At 34.4% G+C, this 23601-nt stretch overlaps 3 protein-coding genes and 1 long non-coding RNA gene across 14 annotated transcripts; 1 reads left to right on the forward strand and 3 right to left on the reverse strand.

Moving 5' to 3' along the window:
* Nucleotides 1–2447: 2447 nt before the first annotated feature.
* On the reverse strand, nucleotides 2448–8548 carry LOC108194300 (uncharacterized). Of its 10 annotated transcripts, XM_064080945.1 has the most exons (16): nucleotides 8297–8548; nucleotides 8096–8199; nucleotides 7837–7878; nucleotides 7669–7740; nucleotides 7441–7577; nucleotides 7237–7351; nucleotides 6334–6518; nucleotides 5882–6012; nucleotides 5605–5695; nucleotides 5146–5170; nucleotides 4835–4880; nucleotides 4666–4736; nucleotides 4120–4476; nucleotides 3342–3474; nucleotides 3003–3205; nucleotides 2457–2885 (listed from the first exon to the last, which is right to left on the reverse strand). In XM_064080945.1, the coding sequence occupies exons 2-6, from the start codon at nucleotides 8178–8180 to the stop codon at nucleotides 7289–7291; spliced, it is 399 nt and encodes a 132-aa protein (XP_063937015.1). In that variant the 5' UTR covers nucleotides 8181–8199; nucleotides 8297–8548; the 3' UTR covers nucleotides 2457–2885; nucleotides 3003–3205; nucleotides 3342–3474; nucleotides 4120–4476; nucleotides 4666–4736; nucleotides 4835–4880; nucleotides 5146–5170; nucleotides 5605–5695; nucleotides 5882–6012; nucleotides 6334–6518; nucleotides 7237–7288. The 10 variants fall into 10 exon arrangements, 9 of the variants coding, with proteins under 9 accessions (XP_063937018.1, XP_063937012.1, XP_063937011.1 ...); XM_064080942.1 differs by adding an exon at nucleotides 6641–6736 and having other exon boundaries at nucleotides 2449–2885; nucleotides 4835–5695; XM_064080941.1 differs by adding an exon at nucleotides 6636–6736 and having other exon boundaries at nucleotides 2449–2885; nucleotides 4835–5695.
* Nucleotides 8549–11505: 2957 nt separating this feature from the next.
* Nucleotides 11506–16649, forward strand: LOC135147814 (uncharacterized). 2 transcript variants are annotated; one of them, XR_010285639.1, is made up of 3 exons: nucleotides 11506–11597; nucleotides 15209–15310; nucleotides 16074–16649. It is a non-coding gene; the product is annotated as an uncharacterized LOC135147814 (long non-coding RNA). The 2 variants fall into 2 exon arrangements; XR_010285638.1 differs by having other exon boundaries at nucleotides 11512–11597; nucleotides 15254–15310.
* LOC108196778 (subtilisin-like protease SBT1.7) lies at nucleotides 12286–15076 on the reverse strand. Its single transcript, XM_017364213.2, has one exon. The coding sequence runs from the start codon at nucleotides 14760–14762 to the stop codon at nucleotides 12453–12455; it is 2310 nt and encodes a 769-aa protein (XP_017219702.1). The 5' UTR covers nucleotides 14763–15076; the 3' UTR covers nucleotides 12286–12452.
* A 3087-nt stretch (nucleotides 16650–19736) lies between the features above and the next one.
* On the reverse strand, nucleotides 19737–23231 carry LOC108193172 (protein CONSERVED IN THE GREEN LINEAGE AND DIATOMS 27, chloroplastic). Its single transcript, XM_017359709.2, has 7 exons — nucleotides 22861–23231; nucleotides 22602–22754; nucleotides 21660–21737; nucleotides 21326–21421; nucleotides 20490–20525; nucleotides 20091–20272; nucleotides 19737–19996 (listed from the first exon to the last, which is right to left on the reverse strand). The coding sequence occupies exons 1-7, from the start codon at nucleotides 23074–23076 to the stop codon at nucleotides 19834–19836; spliced, it is 924 nt and encodes a 307-aa protein (XP_017215198.1). The 5' UTR covers nucleotides 23077–23231; the 3' UTR covers nucleotides 19737–19833.
* Between the last annotated feature and the right edge of the window lie 370 nt (nucleotides 23232–23601).

Below are 23601 nucleotides of genomic sequence, written 5' to 3' on the forward strand. Positions count from 1 at the left end.
TTTTTATTCATTTATTCCCGTTTTCAATTTTAATTGCACAGGGGCCACGGCGCATGTGAATATCTTCAATCTTTGATTCTGTGCGGGGTCCTTGATTGATTTCGCTAGCCTACTTTGCTCTCTTTTATGTTTCGGTAAAAAAGATACTCAAATTCGTTTCTTGTAATGGTAAAATTTTCTGTCAAAAGTCTTTTCTACTGGACATGTGTGATGGGTTCATAGTTTCGTAAACATTGTTTCATTTTAGTTTGATTGTAAATTCTATTTATTTTTACTTTTTTATGTGGGCTCTGCAGGAAAGGTGAGTGAGATATTTAAGGGGGACAGCGGGTAAAAAAGAAAGCAGGAGTATTAAATTATATGGTGGTTGGCTTTATTAAACATATCATATTTTTTGCTAGTATCATCATCAAATCAATAATGGAAATGTGGAGCCACATCATCATAGATTGATTGGTTAAACTAAGGCTTGGAAGAGGGTCAGGGAGTGTATTGAGAATTTGAAAAACACTTTTCTAATTCATAAAATATGAGAATATTCAATTCAGATTTTAAATATGCATCAAAATTTTGAGTTATTTAATAGAGATTTTAAATCATGATATAAAATCTGATGATATTCGATAAAAATTTTAAATTATACTTAAAATTTTGATAACATTAAATTAGGATTGTTTAAAATTCATTAGAATTTGATGGTATTTAAATGCTAGTGGATTTTTTTAGACTTTATAAAATGACGGAGTTTGTGAGATTATTCAGTATATTTTAAGGATTTTGAAGTATAGTTCTTAAATCCTTAAAAAAAATCAAAATCACTTTATCAAGAATCAATTATGCTACATTTTATAAAGAATTCACACAAAATCAAATTTACATGCAATTCATAAAGTAAAAATAATTCATTAAAATTTTAGTTGAATACACCCCTAATTAATTTATACTTGATTTCATTGGCATATATCACATCGAGAGTAAATTTTCAATATTATTTTTTAAAAGAAAGATTTTGATAAGTCATTATCATATGCATTTATTATTTTATAAGTTGGCGAATAATAATAATTAATCACCGATCAAATCCTGTTTTACAGCTTGTCGAATTTATTGAATATCTGATATTCAATTAATCATCTAAATAATATCTGATCAATTCAATTAATCTCCAATTATTCAGTATCTTAATTGACTAAATTTGAATCTCGCTTTTTATAATACCGCAATCACTTGTTACCCCTTAATTATTTTAAAGCAAAATAAAAATCATGTTCTCATTATAATTGTGGATAATTTTTGATATTTTATCTTTTTATATTTGATATATGAATAATTACAAAAATATAGAGATATTGTGTGGACTGGTTTTGGACGTTTTGGTAGAGCAGAGATGAAACGGACCTTGGCAACATATAGCCACATAGGGTACAGCTGGATTTACGCGGCACCTAATAGCTAATATTGTGACAACAACTTCTAGCCTTTTAGCAACTGCACCGTCAATGTGGGGGTCCCATGTCAAGCCATGCTATTTTGTTGCCACTCGCGTTTCTATCCGTTAGACTTCTGTCAGATGTTCTAATCAGCCGGATCTGCCGGTGCTTATACGAGAAATATGTGTACCAAATAATTGTCCTCTTATATTTTTACTAGTATGTTTGCCCGCGTTGCGGGTGGATCAATTAAATTCTGTTCCCAACATGATAATAAAATTTTATATTTATAAAATAATTTTTTTTTCTATATTAATTAATTATATTGAATTAATTAATTGATAAGTAATTTCTATGTTAATAAACCCTTTTTTTTGCTAAGATTGTTTTATCTTGTCTTTTTTTTTTCTTTGTGTTTGTGTAGATAAATATTTGTTTGCGAATAGTTTTTTTGTTTTTTAGTGTTGAAATGTAAAGAATTTAATATTTATATTTTTTGACAATAATAAAAAATTAATTAAATAAGCTTGTAATGTTTGAATAGTAAATATAATTTCTTTGCTCTCAACTATTTTCTTTTTGAAAATAAAAAAAATCATTATTTTTTAAAAGTGTTCGAAATATAAATTGACTATATATATATATATATATATATATATATGTTAAAAAGAAGTAATGCTTGCATGCTACACATGGCAAATATGATTTTTTGGTTCAATTTTTTAAATATTTGTTTTGTAATTGGATATATAAATATTTTACCACAAAAAGAAATATAGATATTATATCAATCTATTACAATAATACCAAGGGAATACTTTATCTCTGTGGCAGTTCAATAAAAGCTATAATGTCCTCATGAATGTTTGCCTGAATATTATCACTGCTAATAAGCAACTTCCATGGTCCTGGTGGAAGTGTCTGAATAGGGGCCGTGAAATTTTGATCCCCTGGTTGTTTCTAAATGGTGAAACCAAAAACAGGATGACAGAGCAGTGATAGGGAGAAATATTGTTGTAAGAAAGATTTATGAAGTTTGATTACAGTATATAAATATTTGAACTTATACTTCTAAACCTGAGACTTTGGAGTTGAAGTAACCTGCAACTTATTTATAGTAGCAGACCAATTAACATATAATAGCTTTAACATTCTTATTCAATTCAGAAAGTATAACATTGATACACTATAAGTTTAGTGCAAAGGTAGTGTTATGCTTATAACATTGATACACTATAAGTTTAGTGCAAAGGTAGCGTTATGCTTAATGTAGCAGACAAAATAGACTTGGTTTAGACAAATTTGTTGAGATACTCGTCCACAGTTGTGTATTTGACATCAGTTTAATTTTGGAAGCCTGCACAACAAATGGAGGTTCAATTTCAAAGCTGGTCTGATCTCCCTTCACCAATGCACAATGACTGATAGATAGCAGCACATTGATCGGAGGGGATTCTACAAAGAGTTTAACATAAGGACAAAAAAACTTGGTAAACAACTTTGCCAGGATCAGTAAGATAATGGTCAATTATTATAATAATGTGAAGCAAAATTTTTAAAAAAATTCCTCACCTTCAATGTCCTTCAGGACTTGCTCTTCTGGAACATATATTTTCTCAAGAGTTTTGCCTATATTTTTCTCCCACAAAGACAGAACATCATTGAAAGAAAGTGTGTTGTGGGGAGGCCTTACATAGAGAATTTTGTTCAAGGTCCTCGGGTCATCTACAGCTTTTATAGTGTAGGTTGCAATGTCTTTTCCTTGTTAAATGCCACTGTGCATTCAGACCAAAACTGGTGTTAAGCCTTATGCAACTTTCTAATAAAGCTTTTATAGTGTAAGCATTTAGCAAGTATATATGTTCAGTTCGAAATGGTTCAGTGGAGTGAAAGATATTTTGCATTCTATACCTTTTAGAATCCCGTCGCCTAATGTGATTGCTTTATCTCTTGGAGGAGCTGTGGCTCCAGGCTGTGCCAGAGTTGGAGGAGTTGTGGCTCCAGGCGGAGCTCAATCATCCTTATATTTTCTGACTATCCACCACTTCAGAAGAAATACACAAAATTAGTAAATTCATATATGTAAATCAAAACATGTGGAACAAAAAGATTGAAACAAATCATTTGTAGATAAAAATGAAACGTAAAAAAGGAAAAGAGAGGGAAAAAAGCAGCACATTCAACAATTGTGTTTGTTTATGAAAACAAAGGATTAATACACACCGTACACACATCCTATAAACAACAAAGTAGCAAAACAAAGAAAATAGGTGAAAGTGTGGCCTTTTTTCTCAAACATCCCAGCTTTCACCAGCACAGAAGCAAGTTTCCTGTAATATATTGATACAGCAGACACATTATAATCTTTGATATGGTACCCATTAAAAAACTTGTCAAGACAGCCCCAAACATTAGTGGGATGAAAAGCGATGAATGCATCAGTCACATCCTGGCCAGCTTAGTCAAACAATGGATTTATATATAATGTGTATATCTACTTACTTGCACATGTTCTTGCCCCCTTTAAAGTTGACATTTTATTAAAATAAATATAGTGAGATATATATATACATATTTCCAACAAAGTTTAAATAATACAAACAAATAGTATAAACTTAAGGTTCTTATTACTTAAGCAAACCTTTAATTTGTTAGCTACAAAATTATTTATAGGAATATGTTGGCTCACCGAACTTCTCCACGATGACTTCTCCTTGAATTTAAAAAATCGGAATGGAAAACTTCTTTTTGCTTTGAATTCCAAGAACTTTAGCTTGTAATGGTCATCCTTGTGCCTCATTAGCCTACATATATGATGCAGAAAGAAATAAGCACAAATAACAAATTAGAACACTTACATTATATTTGTCTTTGTATCTTAGACATTTTGCTTCGCTTCCCTAAGATGCAGAGACACTGGATATCGATTATATATAAATATATCAAGTACGGAAGACTTTCATGTAAAGCTAGAATTGATTTTGTAGCGTCATCTTGTATTCTCTTGTGTGTGGCGACAGGGAAGATGTGTCTCTTAAACCTCAATCTGCGAAGAGTATACGTGCAAAAGTCAGGTCAGTGTCAAAACTATTTCAGAAATGTATTTACTCTATTGATCAAGTATTGTTTTTCTTTGTTGATTAATTATGGATCAAGTTGAAGGCAGTTGTGTGACAAAAAAGATAATTTACTAAAAATGTGTTTTACTTAGAAATAGAAAAGGACACTGGAATACCTTTATTGTATTTTTTTCTTGATGTAACTTTATCACACTACTTAGAAAGCCTCTTCAGCTCATCTCTGACCCTGGATTTCATTTCAGTTAGACTTCCATAGCTGATTACAACTAAGTTGATCAGTTGGAACTAATTCTACTTTTTAATATTTTTTTATGAAAGACTTACCTCTGTGATCCCAATTTGGCAATTTCCGAAAATTGCAAGAAACCCTCTGATAGAAAGATTGCAAAAAGAAAAAAAAATAATGAATCAATCAATGAACCATAAGAGTAGTCATGTGTAACAGACTAAAGTTTTGTTAATTTATAATCCCTTGAATAAGCCAATCATCGTCTCTTCGTTGAGTTCAAATATCCATAGAGACATAAGTATGTTAATCGATGGCTCTGAAATAATCAATAATGAGTTCTTACCAATATAAGAGTTACATTCAATCTGATACATTGTTAATAAAAGTAAAAAGACCGCTACTTAACCTTTTTTGGCTTCTTCACAGTCAATCTGAGAAAACATACACACAATCAACTTAGTCTTTTGACATAGTTAATCACAGATTATTAAGCATAATTATGAGCCATGACATACTATGCAAACAAAATGCAATTTAATTAAACAATCAACTTATAAGGTGATGTCAGCCAATTGCTTCACATTTTATGTTATCAGGACAAAAAGTAATGAAATTAGCCGGCAAACATGCTATGTCTAGCAAAGATCAAATTATATAATTAGTATCATTATAACACTATTTTTTAAATTATTCCAAATTATTTCAGCTATGAGTTCTATTCCATATACTAATTGTGTAGAAGGTCAACATAGTTTGCCATTAAACATAATCTGTGATTTTACTATGTCAACAGACTAAGTTGATTGTGTGCCTGTTTTCTCAAATTGACTGCGAAGAAGCAAAAAAAGATGACAAATATTTTTACCTCCCCAACAGAACCCTGCAGCTCCAACTGCTGAGATTCCTTTGCTATTTAGAGCATGAATGATCAGTTTGGTATCTTCTACCCCTTTAGCCTATATGAAGAGTATTATGTAATGTACAGGCACACATTTACAGATGTCATGCGCGCGCAGAAATTATTCTCTTGTCATATAAATTATTATGATGTCTTCGCATGATTAGCTTTCATAATATTTACCTAAAAGTAAAATTATATAAAAACTGAAAATCAAACTCAGTTATCAAGGTTAGAAACTCACTGTTGGAATTCAGTTCACCCAGTCTAGTCTGCAAGAGACCTCTTGTAACTTGTAACTCTAAAATATCCTCCATCAAAAAATTCAGGAATCACCATATTGTATCCAGCAAAAGCAATTTTATTGCAAGCTTCCTTCAAGGCAGTGATTAAAAACTCAGTCTCCAACTAATTTGGATTAGACTAATTAAAGAGCGGCAAAGAACTAAACAGGGAATATATGTATTTCATTTGTTATTAACCCTTCAACTATAATTTCAAAGGAAACAGTTACATAGAGTAGAAGGAAAAAAACTTTTATTGTAAAGAGTACAACTTAAAAAACACATTAAAGACCCGCTTATAAGTACTAAGTTTAAGATATTGTATATAATGCTATGAAGTAGTTAACTGTTTATGAATCAACCTGTCTAATATTTGATGACGGCATAAGAGTTTCATTGTATAAAAACTTACCTGGAAACTCCAGCAAACCCATCAGCTCATCTCTGTCAAGGGTCACATCCATGTCCTGGCCGATCAATGCAGAGGAAGGATACATGTTAGTTACCATTCCAAGTCTGCGGACAGTTTCTTTACAAAAGAGCCGGGAGACCAGTTGATAGAAAAACACCAGTCTGCGGGCAGTCTTCCGGAAAGACCTGCAATTTCCAACCAAGATATACAAAAAACTGATGTTGAAGAAGAGTTCAAAAAAGAGCCGGGAGACCAATTGATAGAAAAAGAACTAAAAGAAATTGGAGACAGTGGTCTAAAACCTTACGTACAATACTTGAAACAAAGATCATACTATTCCGAAAAACTTCACCTAACATTGAAATTTTGTTTGGTTTTAAAGAGGATCCAACCATTGAACCACCTAAAACATAAAATCAATTGTTGGTGAACAAACAAAGTTCCGTAATAAAAACGGACAAAAACAAATTATGTAATAAAAGCATATCAAATTTGAAAACAATCTATATCTAAACCAAAGGTACATATATAATACTATTTAACTAAAAGAAAGCAAAAGAATATATTAGAGTATCAATACTAAAAAAATCAGTGGCAGAAGTACATCAGTCCTGTGCATTACATCAAACAGTTAGAGTGCAAATTACAAATCCTATATTTCAGAGTTCACACATATTAGATACATCCAAAAAATAGTTTATAAATCAACAAAACAGCTAATCAACAGTAATATACTGAGAACAATATAGTGAAACACATTAATTTCATCAGCTCCATCAACATGAGTTTTGAAAGATGCAAAACAAATATAGTGAAACAACAGTAATTACAGGAGCACAAAATATGTACAAAACAAATCTTTTACAAAACTATAAAAGGAAGAGATGGGTTTGAGAAAATTACCAAAGTCCAATGACGGCGACTTCGAAGGAGTCTCTTCCAAAGAATCCATCAATTACCACTCCAAGAAGACAATCAAAAGAAGATAAGAGTTTTTCGCACAAACTACATCGCAAAACTACAAAAACGAAGAACTGATACAATCAATGGAGTCATTTTGGATTAGAGCAAAAAGAAGCAAATAACTAAACGGGGACGAAGCTTTACCTGCCACAGTTCGTCAGTTCCAATCAATTTTGAAAATTTGAAATGTATTAGATGATTTAGGCTGAGAGAATAATAGAAGGAGGGATGAGCGACACGTGTATTAGACTTGTCTTTCATCATTCCAAGATCATAGTTAACTAAAAATGAAAAGTAAATTCCAATATTATAGTTAACTAAAAATGCAAACTAAAAATGAAAATTCTTCAAAATGAAAAGTGAGTGACTCACAAACATTAGACAATAGAGATGTAGACAATTTTCTCCTCTTCTGTGGGGAGTACTCTGTCTTGTCGACATTTACTGCCAAAACAAAAAATTCATTGCAACGACTAAGCGGACAGCAGTGAATACATTGCGATATATGTAAAGCTGAGAACAAAAAATTCGGAGACTCACAGAAATCCTCTCTTTTTTTAAAAACATCACCGAATTTCCACGCTGAAAAGACAATCCAATCAGTGTATGACACATCAGAATAATAAATTATGAAAAAAATACAATAAGAACATTAACTAATGTGCAACCTATCTTTACCTAACACATTCATTCCAGTGCAGACAAAGTAATTAAGGAGCAAACCAAAAACACAGAAGCACAATAAATAGAGGACAGACAGAGGAATCAGAGTAAGCATATATGAAACACATATAATTACCCAAGTCTCGACGCGGAGAGTTCGTAAAATCAGAATCGTGCTCCGAAACAACATTCAAATCAGACTCATCGCCGGAACCCATCATTGAAAGCACGGTCGAGAAGCTGCAGAAATCGAGAAATGAGGCAAGAGATCAGTACACATAAATCGTCCATAATAAACTCACAATGTTGAGGAAGCAAAAAGGGGTAGAAACTTTACCCCCAAAACCAAAACCTAAGCTGCTTTCGAACTGTGAGTTTGAATCGAGGTATACATGATGAGCTGATACAAAATACGGAGGGAGGATCGAGCTACACGTGGGAGTATAGAGATGGAATGAGTGGCTGGGATGTTGTAAACGTATAGACAGTGGTATGGCTGAGTGGCAGATCTGATGATACGGGAAAAAAAGCAGGGTAAAGTAGTCATTTCAAAGGGATTTTGGCAACAGGCTTTATAATATAGATAGATTCGATTTTTTGACAATAATTTAAGATATATAAAAATAACTGAGGAGCAGTGTTACAAAAATCGGGAATCGGACCTAATCGGTTGAGCTGAAGATTCAGGGATTAATCGGAGTGAAAATCGGATTTATTTTAATATTAAAATATTATTTAATATTTAGTTATTATTATATTAGCTATTTAGTAACTAATATATTTACTATATTCATAAACTATATAACTATTCATATTTAAGGTGATATAGTATTTTAATATTAATAATTTATCATATATACTTCGATTAAAAAATATATATAAGGATTAATCGGATTTCAAAAATCGAATAGGTGACCGACCGAGTAGAGGATTAATCGGTTAAATCGAGAATTTTTAGAACACTGGAGGTTTATATAGCTATGATTGTAATGGATTAATATATATAAAATATATTTTAATGAATTGTATTTAATATTCTAATGGCATAAAATAGACTGTGTAACTTCACAAAAATCCAATATTTTATGAAGTTTAAAAAAATTCATAAATATTTGAATAACATTTTAATGGATTTCAAATAATCTCGATTGAATATCATCAGATTTTTATTATAATTTAAAATTATGATTGAATAACATCTGATTTTCGTAGAATAATTGATAATTCCTATTAAATATTCTCAGATTTTGATAATTTTTTAACCGAATAAAGTAAATGTGAATTTTATGAATTTAAAAAATCTTTTAAATTTGCAATTGATTAGCCCCGGGCCCTGAGTTTCGTTTCGCTCCGCCCTTTCAGTTTTATTCTTTTTACTGAAGTCAAGTGTCCAACAAACTAAGAACCAAACCAGTACAATAAAACAAGGCCACCCCTTATTCCAGCCCATAAACAAACCCGGGAGATTAAAACAAGGCCACACCTTATGATGTTAGCCATATCAGTAAATGGGGTGATCCAGTTCTGGGGCCCAATCGTAAACATTGTACAATTATCCGATTATACGCCTCTCGCACGTGTCAAACTGCTATTTTAGAGTTATTCACAACAATATCACCGAGCATTGTAAGAACAAGGCAGCAAGCTGTGCCTACTGCCAATTCTGCGATATCAGGTTGGTTTTCTCATCGTTCTTTTACTTATTTACATTCACTGACCATTTATCCGTTCAAATTAATACAGAAATTCAATATTCATGTTGTACTATTATTGTTCTGCTTTCATTTTCATACAATGCGTGCACATGCTTTGTGTAAAGTCCCAAGTGAGAAAGTGACACGAGATTGTAAACTGCAAAGTATATATTATGTTCACTTGAAACCCTTATTCACCGCTTTCTTGATGAAATATCAGCTGTCACCTGTATAACAAAGTTTATGTTGACTAAAAACAACATTACTTCATGGACCCGTTTTAATCTATTTTGGGAGATGATCAGTGACAAGTGATTGTTGTTAATAATTTATACTTGTTTTTTGATCATGGAAAGGAAAGAAAATCATAGAGCTTGTGTCCAAACAACAGATTGATGACCCCTCCATGCACATAAAAAATCTAGGGTTAATGTGTTTCCACTATAAAAAACGGATAGATTGCTACAATAATCACTTACCATGACTCGGAACCATCTGTTTTATCATCATGTTAAAATAAGATATGCATAGAAATAGTAAAAATGGGAAGAAAAATATTGCAGCACGTATTGAACATAAATCAAATTTAAGCACGTATTGAGCCTGAATAAGACTGGCGCTATAATTTGGACATGACATACAGTTGAATTTATATGTAAATATATAGCTATGAATTTTTAAATATCCACGGCCTTTAATTGGGTTCATGTTTGTGTAGGATATTGTATGATTCAGCCTTATGCTAATTACTAAGACAAGATGTTTCAGGCTTTCAGTCATATTGTCAGTCTTGGAGAAATACTGTTTTAAACTTTGCCCCACATGTTTTGTGCTCTTTCATCAAACAAAACTAGAATTATTCATGAAAAACTTACTTTTCTATCCAAAAGACCTGGTTATATGTATGTGTCTTAACAGATGATAATTTTATGCGCAAAGGTTGAGAGGGGAATTATGTGCAATTGGTTTAAGATATGCAATTAGAATGCAGCCTTTTATAAGTAATAGATCAAATTCCATTGTTTTGAAGAGTAAACCACAACTCATTGTTAATTGTAAGAAGATTTTCACTTTTTAGGTATTTATGAATCTTGCACTATATTTACTCCCAGGATCCCAAAATATATATGTATATAAATGGAAGTTCGAGAAGCTTGTATATTCTAATTTATAGTTTGGAATATGAGAGATCCAAGATTGCTGTAGTTTGTCCTTTTAGTAGAATAAAGAAACTTTAGAGGAGAGTTCTCACAATGAAAGCTGTTAGTGGGCTAAGTAGAGCTAAAGATATTTTTGGCAAAGGAATTATCATCGCTGTGAAGAGGGATCTAACACGAGTGTTTTGTATTACGGAATTCATACAAGGTCACTAGGTTGAGGCACTACTTGATAACCAAAACTTGAGAGTGATTTTTGAAAGATCTTAATGTTACCTTTGTACCAACAATAACGGATGATTTAAAAACTCTTATTCTGGGGTAAATAAGTAATATTATTTATTATTGGGAAACCATTGTTTTCTTAATATTCTCAAAGAATCTCTATTGTAAATGTCCCTATAATTGAAAGTTCTTAGCGTTCTTAAGGTTTCGGGATATATGGTAGGGAGCTGTATCCCGAGATAGCAAGCTTGGTGATCTTCGTACTTGGAATCTTGGATCTTTAATGGATGATATAATCTATAATAATGTGTTACTTACCCCTGAAATGCGGAAAAGTACAAGTGGAATACATCAAACCTTTATCGGGTATGTGACTGGAACACACAATACTTTAACTTTCATAAGAAAGCCAGTTACTAGAAAAGTAATTCGAATTCCTGATTCCTCTCATATTCCAGCTTGTTATATCCCCGAATTTGTTCCATGTACCTTATTCCTTGCTGATGAAGAATCTGCAGGTGGAAATTTGGATGCATGAAGTTAAATTTCGAGTGTCAGCTAGGTACGTTCTGCCATTCCAATCACTAAGCAAGTTCCTCATTTTTCATTAGATATGTTTTTGGGACTGTTTACCCAACACACACTCCATGGGCCGTTAGATGAATATCTAGCGGCTAGGATTATAACCTACGTCCAGCGCTGGACGAGGTCTGTCCAACGCTTTTTAACCGCTGGACGGGGTCTTTTCCAGCGGCCAGGAAACTGATTGTTGGTTAATAGGTCCCTGGCATACGTACGACAGGGACCTGGACCCATGTTTTTGGGTGTACAGTAATAAACAAAATATGTTTTCAACTCTATGTCTTAGGTATGCTTTTATGCACATGTACCAGTACTACACTGCTAATTAATTGCTCTTGTGACATTGCTTCGATGTGGATTATTAGCTGCTTATCATACTCTTGTTAATTATATGGATCCTCTTACTAGGACTCTGGGATAGTATATCTTTGGCTTGTTTTTTCCTCTGAATCAGCCAGTTAGCTCAATAGGTTTAACGATATACTGAATAGGATACATTTTTTTCTGGCTTCTATTTGATTGTCTACGTATTTTCACTGCTGAGGGATTTCTGATGCAACTATAATCATATATAGTCAGCAAGTACTGAAGTAGTGAAGTGTGCATCACTTAAAAAAATTTCTTTTCGAATTTCAATTGATAGACTTGAAGGTAACTAGGAGTATAAATTGAGCAAGACGGCAGTTCCACATTCTAGTTCTGTATGAGGTAAAAAGGGTTACACATTACAAACCAGCTTAGAATATTTGCTGGTAACTGAAATAGCATTCATATAATTGCAACTTTTGAAGTAAGAACTACACTGACTCTATAGATTGAGCTACAACCAAATGTCTTATAACCAGCTAAATGCAATCGGACTAGCCACAATATGCTTCCCATCCGACCATTCAATCTGTCCAAAATTATTTGTATTCGATGGCATTGAACTGCCCATGAAAGTTACTGTATATGATTTCTTCTGGTTCACCTCTGTAAAGTTCAAAGTCGTTGGCTCAACTAATATTTGAACTGATTTGCTTGGAGAGCCTACTGAAACTTTGTATGTTGCTGGTGAATCCACATTAGTAAGTGTTCGAGTGTATTTAACTACAGCGGTCCCATCATCAGTAGCCACACTGTTACCTGTTTGTGCTGTGTCGAAAACAACAGAAAACGAAGGATAATTAAGATCAGTGACACTGTATTTTTTACTCAAATCACAAGTGAACTTTCTTCTTGCAAGTAGCTGGATTTGTGATTCCGTGTAATCCAAAGCACACAGAAAGCTCAAATAATCTTCGCTCTTCAGATCATATACCAATCCTGGATTCAAAGCTAATACAGGGTCTACATGCCCAGCACCATGATCAAACGGTGTAGATGACTTCCCTGTAGCAAGATCTTCAAGTTTCTTTCCATCCCTGTATTCAGTATAGGCTGTGGTCATGAGTGCTGAGCGTATAGCAGCTGGACTCCAGTCAGGGTGAGCGGCCTTGAGCAAAGCAGCAAGGCCGCTCACGTGTGGGCAGGACATAGATGTGCCTGAGATGATATTAAAGTCGACGTGCCTTTTGTCTTCGACCAATCCTGTTGGTCCAACTGAGCCTGCCCATCCGGCTAAGATATTGACTCCCGGTGCAATTATATCAGGCTTCAATATTTCTGATGTGATCGAGTTTGGCCCTCTGGAACTAAATGCAGCCACCACCGGAGAAGGCTGTATCCCAACCTTTGTTCCCTCGAAAAGAATTGTGATAGTAGGTTTAGGATCATTTAACAAGTAGCTTTTTATTGCATCTCCTGCCTTTTGAGTAACCGCTGTTGCTGGTAGTAGATGAGCATCAGCCACCAACTCATCTCCGTTTGTGTCCGTGTTTGCCAACACCATTCCCATTCCTCCAGCTGCTTTTACCACAGAACCCTTTTGGACTCTGGCATTCATTCCACGGTCACACAACACAATTTTTCCCTTTACTTTCTTCGGTATCAAAGTGTCTGTCATGCAAAGATTACCATTTGCTGCATCACTAGCGTTGGCAGCATAGACAAAAGGTAGATTACCTGGCAGCTGGTGACCATGGTAGAGTGACACCCCTGAGTAGTTTAGCCCGTTACCAAGACTAGCATATGCCGGAAAGTCACGGTCCAATGTACCAGCCCCCACAGTGGTAATCCAAGGAGCGACATTAGACAGACTATAAGAACTCGGTCCAGCATTACCAGCTGAGCACGAAACTAGAATGCCTCTCTCCGTGGCTGCAAAAGCTCCGATTGCAACGCTGTCATGATAGTAGTTAGACATTCCACCGCCTAGGGATAAAGACATGATATTGACATTGTCTTCAACTGCGCTGTCCATTGCTTTTAATATGTCTGAACTAAAGCAGCCCCCCAGCCAGCAGACTTTGTAGACCGCGACTCTGGCTCGTGCAGCCATCCCTCGTGCTGTTCCATATGCATAGCCAAATAGATTAGCATCCGGAACGATTGACCCGGCTGCTGTGCTGGCTGTATGAGTTCCATGGCCATCATCATCTCGCGGAGAATTTGACTCTTTTAATTCGTCGATTGGACCCAGAGCTGCTATGTATCCTTTGGAGAACGACCTAGCACCAATAAGTTTCCTGTTACAATTAGCTGAGCTGAAGTTGGTTCCAGATTCACACTGGCCCTTCCATGATCTCGGAATGGGTCCGAGTCCGGTATCATCAAAGCTCTTGCTCTCTGGCCAGACTCCGGTATCAAACACGCCTACAACAACATCACTTACTGAATCAGACTCAGGGTAGAAAGCCTGGTCCTGATCGAGTCCGAGGAACTTGGGCGTCCTAGTTGTATGAAGTTCATACTTCATCTCTGGCAAGACAGAGAGAATCCCTGGTTTGGTCTCTAGCGATTGAGCCTCAGCATCCGTCAATCTGGTAGCAAATCCATGGACCACGTTGTCGTAAGTATAGAGCATTTCAGGCGCTCCTGATACTGACCTTAGAGAGGAGTCATACCAGTGATTATGATCATCGAAACCTGCTGGCATTTGGGATTTAGCCATATGAACAATATATGTTTTCCTCTCTTCATTCTTCGATTTCTCAGACACTGCTGCTAACGCGCAGCAAAGACACATCAGCAGGAGTGTATTTATATATGACCTAAACATCACCATCTTTTCAATTCAGTAATTTCAAAAGACAACTAATCACTTATTGATAAAACCCGAGGGACAACAGTTATAATTGATAACAAACAGCGTGATGCTTGCTCAATTCATAAACAGCTGGATAACCAGGCATATAATCAAAGAAATAGCAATGTTTAGTGTGTCGTGGGGACGGAACTGATTGTATAGTTATCTGAATGATCACGCTAATACAAGATGCATAGAAGAGATGGGAAGATTATGTAGGGAAGTAGAAGAAAGATGCTTTGTATATATATCCACTAGTCGTTTACTACTGCTATTGCAAGTGTTACACTGTTACTCACGTGTGTTCTTCGGCTTTTATAGTATGGCTAGCTGTTATGTGCTTTAAGTTTATCTTTTGATGTGCTTAAGTCTACCTTCGTCTGCTAATATACTGTACTCATTTAATTTTTCATTCCTTCATATAGGATTGTGACAAGAGAAGATAATTAAGATTGGTTTTGAAATTGCAGTATTGGAATGCACTAACAGCACAGTGATAATGTTGTTTTGGGTTTGATAATTTGAAGGTATGCATAAATCTTGATTACTCGGCCTCACTCTTTGCACGTACTAATTCATATTCAGATTCTAATTTCGACTGAGATATGTAGTAACGTTTGATTTGGTTTGTTTCGCCCAGTGCACTAGCTTGTCGACCTCTAACTCAGTGTCTGAGCAATTAGTCATCCTCTAACTTTGTTTTAAAAATATTTCTGAAATGCCAGTTATGGCCTATTTTAGACCTCGAGTTTCATTTGAAATTCTGAATTTGAACAAATGACATGTTTAGAAAAAGTTGGATTTAGATTTCATTTGAAATCCAGGATATTCAAATGCTAGAATAAAACTGAGTTTGAAATGAAAACTCAAATTATTGCATTTGAAATTCAAAATTTGAAATAAATTACATGTTTCCAAATGCAACCCTAAGTTAGGTGTTAGAGTTACCCACTACTAGCATTCATGTGACTTGTTGCCATTAGTAACCTTTTTGAACTTAAAGAGACGAAATGCATTCTAATTAAGTTGGCAAGATATTTCCCCTGCACTCACGACTGATGGCCACTCATATTGCACACTTGTACGTCAGTTATTCCCCCCTTTGTGTTATAGCTGTCTCTGTTCTAATGAGTTCTTTTCTTGCCCTTTTGTTTCTTGTGTCAATAAAAGTCACAACTCAGCAAGCATATTTTTGCCTCTAGAGCCGTTTAAAATTTCAACTACTTGCTCGCACTATTTGATTTCCATTGTTTTCTGATCCCCCTTTTTCTTTGTCTTTTCAATTTTAAGGCTATAGATTTACATGCTCTCAGTGGTTCCCAGGTCGTATTCGGCGATCTGGAGAAGTGAAATGTGAATGCTCCATTCCTTTTGACCAATCATGCTTCTTCCAAATAAGTTAACCGCCGAAATATCACAGCAGGCCGGATAAGGAAAATTGAGTAACTTAAATATCAGGGACTCATAGAGTCATAGATGGTTAGTGAAAGATTTGCAGTAAAATTTCATAATTGTTAGTGTAAAACATTACTTTACCATACTATAATCTTGTTGAACAGTGTGTTGCATAGAAGTTTCAGAGGTTCTGTGAACCCACTGTCTGTATAGTCAGAGGTCCTGTGAACCGTCTGTATAGTCTACATACATGCATGACCATTGTAAACTGAATTTGACTTTTGACTAGGATCCCGTAAATTTCAAGTCGATCCTGAATACGACATTAAGTCGATTTGTCATATATATAATCATATTTCTATGTTGAGTATGAATCACTATTTGATGAATATTTACAGCCTGGCCTGGTGTAACATTCGCACATTGTCTTCTAAAAGCATAGGTTTAGGTTATTAGTTTTCACAGCGTTCACTGTTGTTTACTTTGGCAATTCAGGTCAATGGTCAAGATTTGTTTGTTTTGGAATTTACAAAAAGTGAGCGGCAATGATTCACGTGTAATTTTAGCTGCACGGTTTCATCTACTTACTCAACTTACCAGTGAAAAGCATGTACATTTAGACTAGGTTCCCGAGAATGTTTTCTTGAAGACCTTGATAACCAATAGAAAACAAGAGATTCATTTTTATTTTTTTATAGGATGACCTGAAATGATACAGTACATAAGAAATTTTTGCCAAAGTTATAAAGCAGTCAAGAAAAAAAATAATAAGATTTATTTTTATATTAAATTTTCAATTAAAATAATATTATACTGTATGAACCGTGAACAACTAGTCAAAGAAACATATATTTGGCAGCATGTTTTTATCCGCAACCTAGCCTAAGTAGTCATGCGTTTGTGAGATGCATAGTTTATTAACAATAATTAATTTTAGAACACACGGCACGACTCTTGTATTAATTGTTTAAATTAATTAATATAATTTGCTAAATTTTCTTCGTATCTATAGGTCGGGAAAAACAATAAAAGTTAAAACTTTGAGCCGTTTTTGGTCCTTGTCCTTTGCTGTGGACTGCTGGAATCAATTATGAAAAGATGAATCAACAATTATTAAGGGGAAGGAACTTAAGTTAAATTCTACATTCATCAACTAACTTCTGCCCCCACATTAGATCTTAGCACTAATCAGCCTCATTTGTTTCCAAATGAAGGCACAAACGTTCACTTAATCTCTCTTACTAGTGTTGGTAGTTCAGGGTAGTGGGGTGGTGTTTTCTTAGTGCGCTTGGGTTATAATGTAAAGAAATCAGGGTAGATTGATGAACTTTATCGGTGAATAGTGTTATAAAATGTGGGAGTTAGACTTTATCCAATAGTAAAATATAAGTATATATATATATATTTATATCACTAGTATTTCAAATTATATAATTGTTCGTGAAATTCATCATATATTGTCATACTACATTATAGATGATGGGTATAATTATAATTTACATACTCGTTCGAATATCACGTAAATTTAAGACCGGTATTGATGATTGATAATACATAAAAGATTAATACGTTCACGAGATTTTTCTTTTTCGTTTTTTAAAGTTATTCTGGACATATATTTTTTCTAAAAAAAGTTCTGGAAGCAAGTTTGTGACCTCAAGCTCGCATTGTATATTTTTTACGTATACAAATCGGCTCGACACTGTTCACGAGTACAAATTCACAAGGCACGTTTACGCTTTGTTTAGGAATTGTTCGGGTGCAAAATTTTTCTTAATGAATCAGTTATAAATTATATTTTGGCCCGATCCAGCTCGGGCTGGAGATCCAACTTTTATATCTTTTCAATTAACAACAGACGACGGGCTTAACGGTACTTCAAAATTTCTTAATAAATTAAAGAAAGAAAATGTCAAATAAGAGAAATTTATAATTTTATAAATAACTTTTTAACATCATTCTCCAAAAAACAAGTTTTTAACATATTCCCGACTTTGTTGTAAAAAAAGGAAAGGAAATTATTTTCCTATTTACTTATTGTCTTCCCTCAACTCAAGCTGACCTTGCTTTATTGCCGATCAATTCCTGCGTTTCTTCAACATGAATTATTTGGCGCCGATTGATTCCCTGTTTCTTCAACACGATTTATTTGGTATTGATATTTTGCACCTTAATCGTTGCAATTATAACTATTTAAGCTGGCGGTTTATGCTTCTACTGCAAAGTTTCTTTCCATTTTCCATTCAGTTTCTCTTTTGTTGATTTACAGTTTAGCATATTGCTGACCTCTTCATTGTTATTTGTTGGTATCATCAATACTTTTCGTCAAATTGAGTATTGTTGAATGCCTGTTTAAGACTCACTTCACACCAATATATCATCCGGCTCACTCTCAACTTTTCGGTCTCATTTGAAACACCGTTTCCAGAAATTGTATCAATCTTAAAAATAAAAGATTAAATTCGAAAACAAATCGACAGTTTGAGAAGTGTTACTCATGGAGATCTAACACAATAGGCTATAGAGATTATGTAGGTACAATTAGTTGAATTTCTGCATCCAAAAAATGGATAAAATTGATGGTGGAAGAGATAGGTTATGAAGAGCCCTAATAATCCATATATATAGCCATTTTTTGGACGTGGAAATTCAATTAATCGTAGCTACATCATCTCTATAACATATTGTGTTAGACCTCCATGAGTAACACTTCTCAAACTGTTGATTTGTTATCGAATTTAACTTTTTATTTTTAAGACTGATACAATTTCTGAAAACGGTGTTTCAAATGAGACCGCAAATTTGGGAGTGATCCGGATGATATATTGGTGTGAAGTGAGTGCCCAATTAGATAATTAACCCTTGTTTTAACACAATTTTGACTTGCATTTCAGCTATAAAAAAAATCCAGCACATCTTCACAAACACTTGACATGAATGAATTGGAGTAATGGGAAGCATTTGGAAATGGAACAATCATTTTCATTTACTTGTTTGTTTAAGTAAAATCCAATTGGAATGGAATGAAGATAATATATAAATACCAGCTTACCTTGTTATGTTCTTCGTGAATTTTACGCGATGGGACTTTATGCTATACGCTTCTAGGATAGTTGATGAGAGCAATCAACCTTTGAAATTTTCAAGAGTTGAGGGAGAGAGCGTTTGCAAGTAGCGTTAGTGGTACATTGGATAGATAATGAATATCTGTTTCAGTTTTTATGCAAGGACAATTCGCTGTGAAATTAAGACTCATTAGTTGCTTGCTTGGGGAGTGTAGACGAAAATATGGAGAAACCATAATGCCATAGAGGAAAAAGATACATTACTTTTATTTGTGCTAGATGCCCCCGAAAGAAATAAATTGAATCTTTTGGTGAAAGTAGATGTTCTCATTGTGCATTTTTTTCAAGGATAAAGATGCAGCTGTTTATGCAAATGTTATATTCAGTTAATCAGTTTATTGTTTGTAAATGTATATAGCTCACCTGTACAGCGTAACCAGTTTACCTTCATCAGTTATCACTATTATGGTTGCTGATGGATGGTAAGAAAATCTATAGAAAACCTTTTCGCTTGTTAAAAAGAGATTACAGAGATTATATAAATATGTAATGCAACATAAACATAATCTGCTATATTCATTTCTCATTCATTACTTAAGCAAGTCATCCCACTTGCAATATTGTCCGCCAGCCAATGCACGATGATACCTGTCTCTACAATAGACTGGCCTCCCGTCAGCAGCTTCAGCTGCAGCTGCTGCCAGATCATCATCTGTCCTCACTTCTGCTGGCAATCTTACGAGCTCCTCTTTTCTACAAAATTTCATCAGATTAATCACAGCGGGTGAATTTTTTTTTTGATAGAAGCATAATTAAAGTTTGGTATCCATTCAATTTGCTGGTATACCTTATATTAAATTTTGTGCTGCTCTTCGAAGCTGAAGTATTTGATGTATTTTCTTTTGTAGCAAAACTGCTCTGAATGAAATCTTCCACCGGTGTGGCAAATGTGAATAGGAAAGCTGCTGTAACAAGTAAAGCCCCTGTTCCTACTAGTGTCTGCTTTAGTAATTTGATGACTGGTTTGACCTGCATGTATATGCTTATCAGATCTATTAAAATATTGCTGATTATTGCTTTCTAGTACAAATTTGCTATTTTCTTTAGTTTGGATTTTAATGTTAGATGTGAAAAGATCAAAAATCATGCAAAACATCATTAGTTTGATAACTAAGATTTTTGTTTGTGTCCAGGAATTCCTCATTCATAATTTTCCTTTTACAAACAATCTTGTTGACTTTTTTACCTTGTATGATCCCAGTAATCTGTCTCGGGCAAGAATCTGCAAGGAAGAAGCGGGCTTAACTTAGCAATAGATAAGCTGAATAATAGTGTTAGATACATGATAGTAGTGTCTTAGAGAAAGAGATTGAAGTTCTAATATTGTACTGTACCCTGCAGTCGTTTCATCAAATCATTGTTAGTGATTATATAGCTTCCTACAACACATTGGTTTTATGTATCGCCTGATTTCTCACTTTCAATGATCAAGATTAAGATTTAAATTTGTGTCAAAATCTGTCTCGTGGAATATTTTCTTGCTGCCCCTTGAGTTCTACAAGAAATTTATTTATGCTTATGTTCAGAGCATGTGGAACTTATTAAGGATGAGGTCAATGTCTCTGGTGAGCAATGCTCCTCATTTATCTCTCTTTTTCTCTATGAGCTAATAATTACTATCTACATAAATTTCTGGTTTGAAAAGCTAAATACTAATGATCACTTGTTCTAGCCTCCTAGGGGGGCGTCAACTATCTTATACCAGAACGTCTTAATCTCTATAAACATATTAGAAGTATAAGTTCAGAAGATGATGCTGCCCAGCTCCATCTTATATAAGCTTATCAAATATTTTTGTTTGACTTCATGTCTAAGATTTAAACTTGTTATCCTATCCTGAGTCCAGGGTTCCTAGTATGAATTTCATCGAGTCAATTTTTTTCTTTTATCGGATTCAAGTTTTTATCTGGTTTTACCCAAATTTTGTGAGGGAAAACATGTTTTTAAATTAAGAAAACATAGATAAGTAAATGAGTGACAGGGTATAAGTTTACAGATAAAATTGAGAAATTAGGATCTGACCTCAGGTGGCTTTACCCACATTTGTCCATCATACCATCCACTCTCTTCATAAGGTATCACCGCTGATAAAAGTCTATCACCAACGTAACTCCATCCCTGCAATATGTTAATCACACGTTTTAGTAGCACTTAGGCAAGTGGCCACTATAATGTTGCCAACAAATCCATGGAATCTACAGCTATAACACTGGGAAGTTGATTTCAAATTTTGATTCAAAGGGCTATATTTCAGATGTTCGAAATGATGCTTGATTAAAGCACTGTTATTTTGAAGTCACTTGGTAATTGTGAAGCTGTTGGTTTATAACATATGATATAACTTGAGGTAACGTACCAGGTAAATTCTGAGGACAATCAGTGAAACAAGAAATAGAGTCCCTGTTCCAGCTGCCAGGGCAAATCTTAACGGTTCCTGCAGAAACAGAGCGGATATTAATGAAAAACTAAAAAGCAAAACTATGGACTAGTTTTAAGTATCATGTTTCTTTATACCACTTCAAAGGTTCACCACTGATCCAGCATACTATGCTAAATGCTCTCTATTTGAAATTTATTTATGCTAAAAAAAAGCTCTGTATTATCAATTTTAACATTTGAAACAGCGGTATGGGCTAACTTTTCTCCACCCATTTAAATCTGATTTTTTCAGGCATTCATATTCTTGTGTTTGCTTGATCAAATGTTAAAGTGTGATGCTTATATATCTTGATATTTGGGATGTATCCTTAGCTTTCCTCGGGAAATTTCTTTGGGTTTTACCTAGCAGGCCATGTACTACATTACAACTTGTAGCTTTCAGTATCTTATAACTTTACAGATTATATTTATTCGACTAGGTCAATTGTATTTTTAAGTTCTTGTATAGAGATAGATTATAAATCGAATTTGCATGTCTCGAGTAAGCATTGAATCTTAGTTGACAAAATCTAGAGGCAAAAGGTGTTGGGACTTGGGAAGTAAATTGCAGCTAGTTGTGGAACTTGAGGGAAGTTTTTTGTGCAGCTATGGCTGTTTCAGTACTAATTGGATGCGTTATAGTGTGTTTTCTATCTTGATGATTGTTAAAAATTTGAAATTGCAATCTTAACCTATCTTCATCTGGCATGTCTTGAATCTTCAAATCTGGAAATCTCTAGTTTCTTTTTCTTTCTAGTTCCGTTTTATCATCAATAGACATTCTTAGAACCTATTACGTTACATAATACATGAAAATGTCATAGTGCTATAACAAGTGACCAAAATCTTGATGGTTTTAATAAGACATGATCATATTTACCCTTCCAGGATTAAAGCTTGCAGCTGCAATTGGCGCTCCCAGGACTGTGAATGTCGCTAGCCACAAGCCCCCAAGGCGCAGGAAAAAGGACCCTGGAGTCAGCTCACCCCAGGAGTATAAAGGTCCATCTTTAAGAGATGAGTATTCATTAACCTGTCACACATAATTAAACTTAGCTCAATATGAGAACATGATGATTTAGTTCAGTAGTTGTATAAGTTGAACTAATAACAATCACTGACATGTTAGCTACACCTACCGGCCTTTGTTCAAAAGGTACTTCGATTTCCAAGCCAGGATCCCAGCTTCGGCCAGGTAATCGACTCATGCCTCCATCCATTCCATCTTTCACGGCCTTGGTTGGAATCCGCTGGAGTCTGTTGGCCCTGTCATAACCAATTAGCCGTGAGCCATAGTTGATATTGGCTTCTCTTGGATTTGGAACTAAAGAACAATAGACATTTAACTTGAGCATTTATATCCTCACTTTGAATTCAGTTCATCCAGAGGTTCTGGGTTTTTGAAATGAGGCTAACTGAACAGGGAGCTGAAATGAATGGATGCAAATTCTGGGCGGGACCATGCAGTGCATATATATGTGGAGGAAATCTATGGCAACAAAGTCAGTATATTTTTAAAAGGAATATCCACTATGTCCCAAAATAAGTGTTGTTTTAATTTTTTCTCATGTAATTTGAGATATAAAAATATTTCTATATATTAATTTTTTCTAAAATATATTTTTATTACATTTCAAATTACGTGCAAAAAGTCAAATGACCCTTGTTTTGGACGAAGGATGATGATGTTTACAGAATTTAGCTATTTGATGTGATGGACCACAGGATTGCATTGTGTTTTGTGGTGTTATAATTAAGAGGTTAGATTATCCGAGGGGTATGATGTTTTGGTTTGTGGTTTATAGAAGCTAGTGGGACTTGAAACAGGTACATCAACGTGGGTAGTTATTTCTTCCACGCAACACAGTGTGCACTTCTCA

This window comes from Daucus carota, chromosome 7 (assembly GCF_001625215.2).
Source record: "Daucus carota subsp. sativus chromosome 7, DH1 v3.0, whole genome shotgun sequence".
NCBI lineage: Eukaryota > Viridiplantae > Streptophyta > Magnoliopsida > Apiales > Apiaceae > Daucus > Daucus carota.

Coding starts and splice junctions, on each gene's coding strand:
- LOC108193172 (XM_017359709.2), bottom strand. CDS start 23,076: ATGCTCAAGTTAAATGTCTATTGTTCTTTAGTTCCAAATCCAAGAGAA. Junction 21,422..21,659: donor TTGTCCTCAGAATTTACCTG/GTACGTTACCTC, acceptor AACATATTGCAG/GGATGGAGTTACGTTGGTGA. Junction 20,526..21,325: donor TGTGGGTAAAGCCACCTGAG/GTCAGATCCTAA, acceptor TCTTCCTTGCAG/ATTCTTGCCCGAGACAGATT.
- LOC108194300 (XM_064080948.1), bottom strand. CDS start 8,180: ATGATGGGTTCCGGCGATGAGTCTGATTTGAATGTTGTTTCGGAGCAC. Junction 7,879..8,095: donor CTCTCCGCGTCGAGACTTGG/GTAATTATATGT, acceptor TTGTCTTTTCAG/CGTGGAAATTCGGTGATGTT. Junction 7,741..7,836: donor TAAAAAAAGAGAGGATTTCT/GTGAGTCTCCGA, acceptor TTGTTTTGGCAG/TAAATGTCGACAAGACAGAG.
- LOC108196778 (XM_017364213.2), bottom strand. CDS start 14,762: ATGGTGATGTTTAGGTCATATATAAATACACTCCTGCTGATGTGTCTT.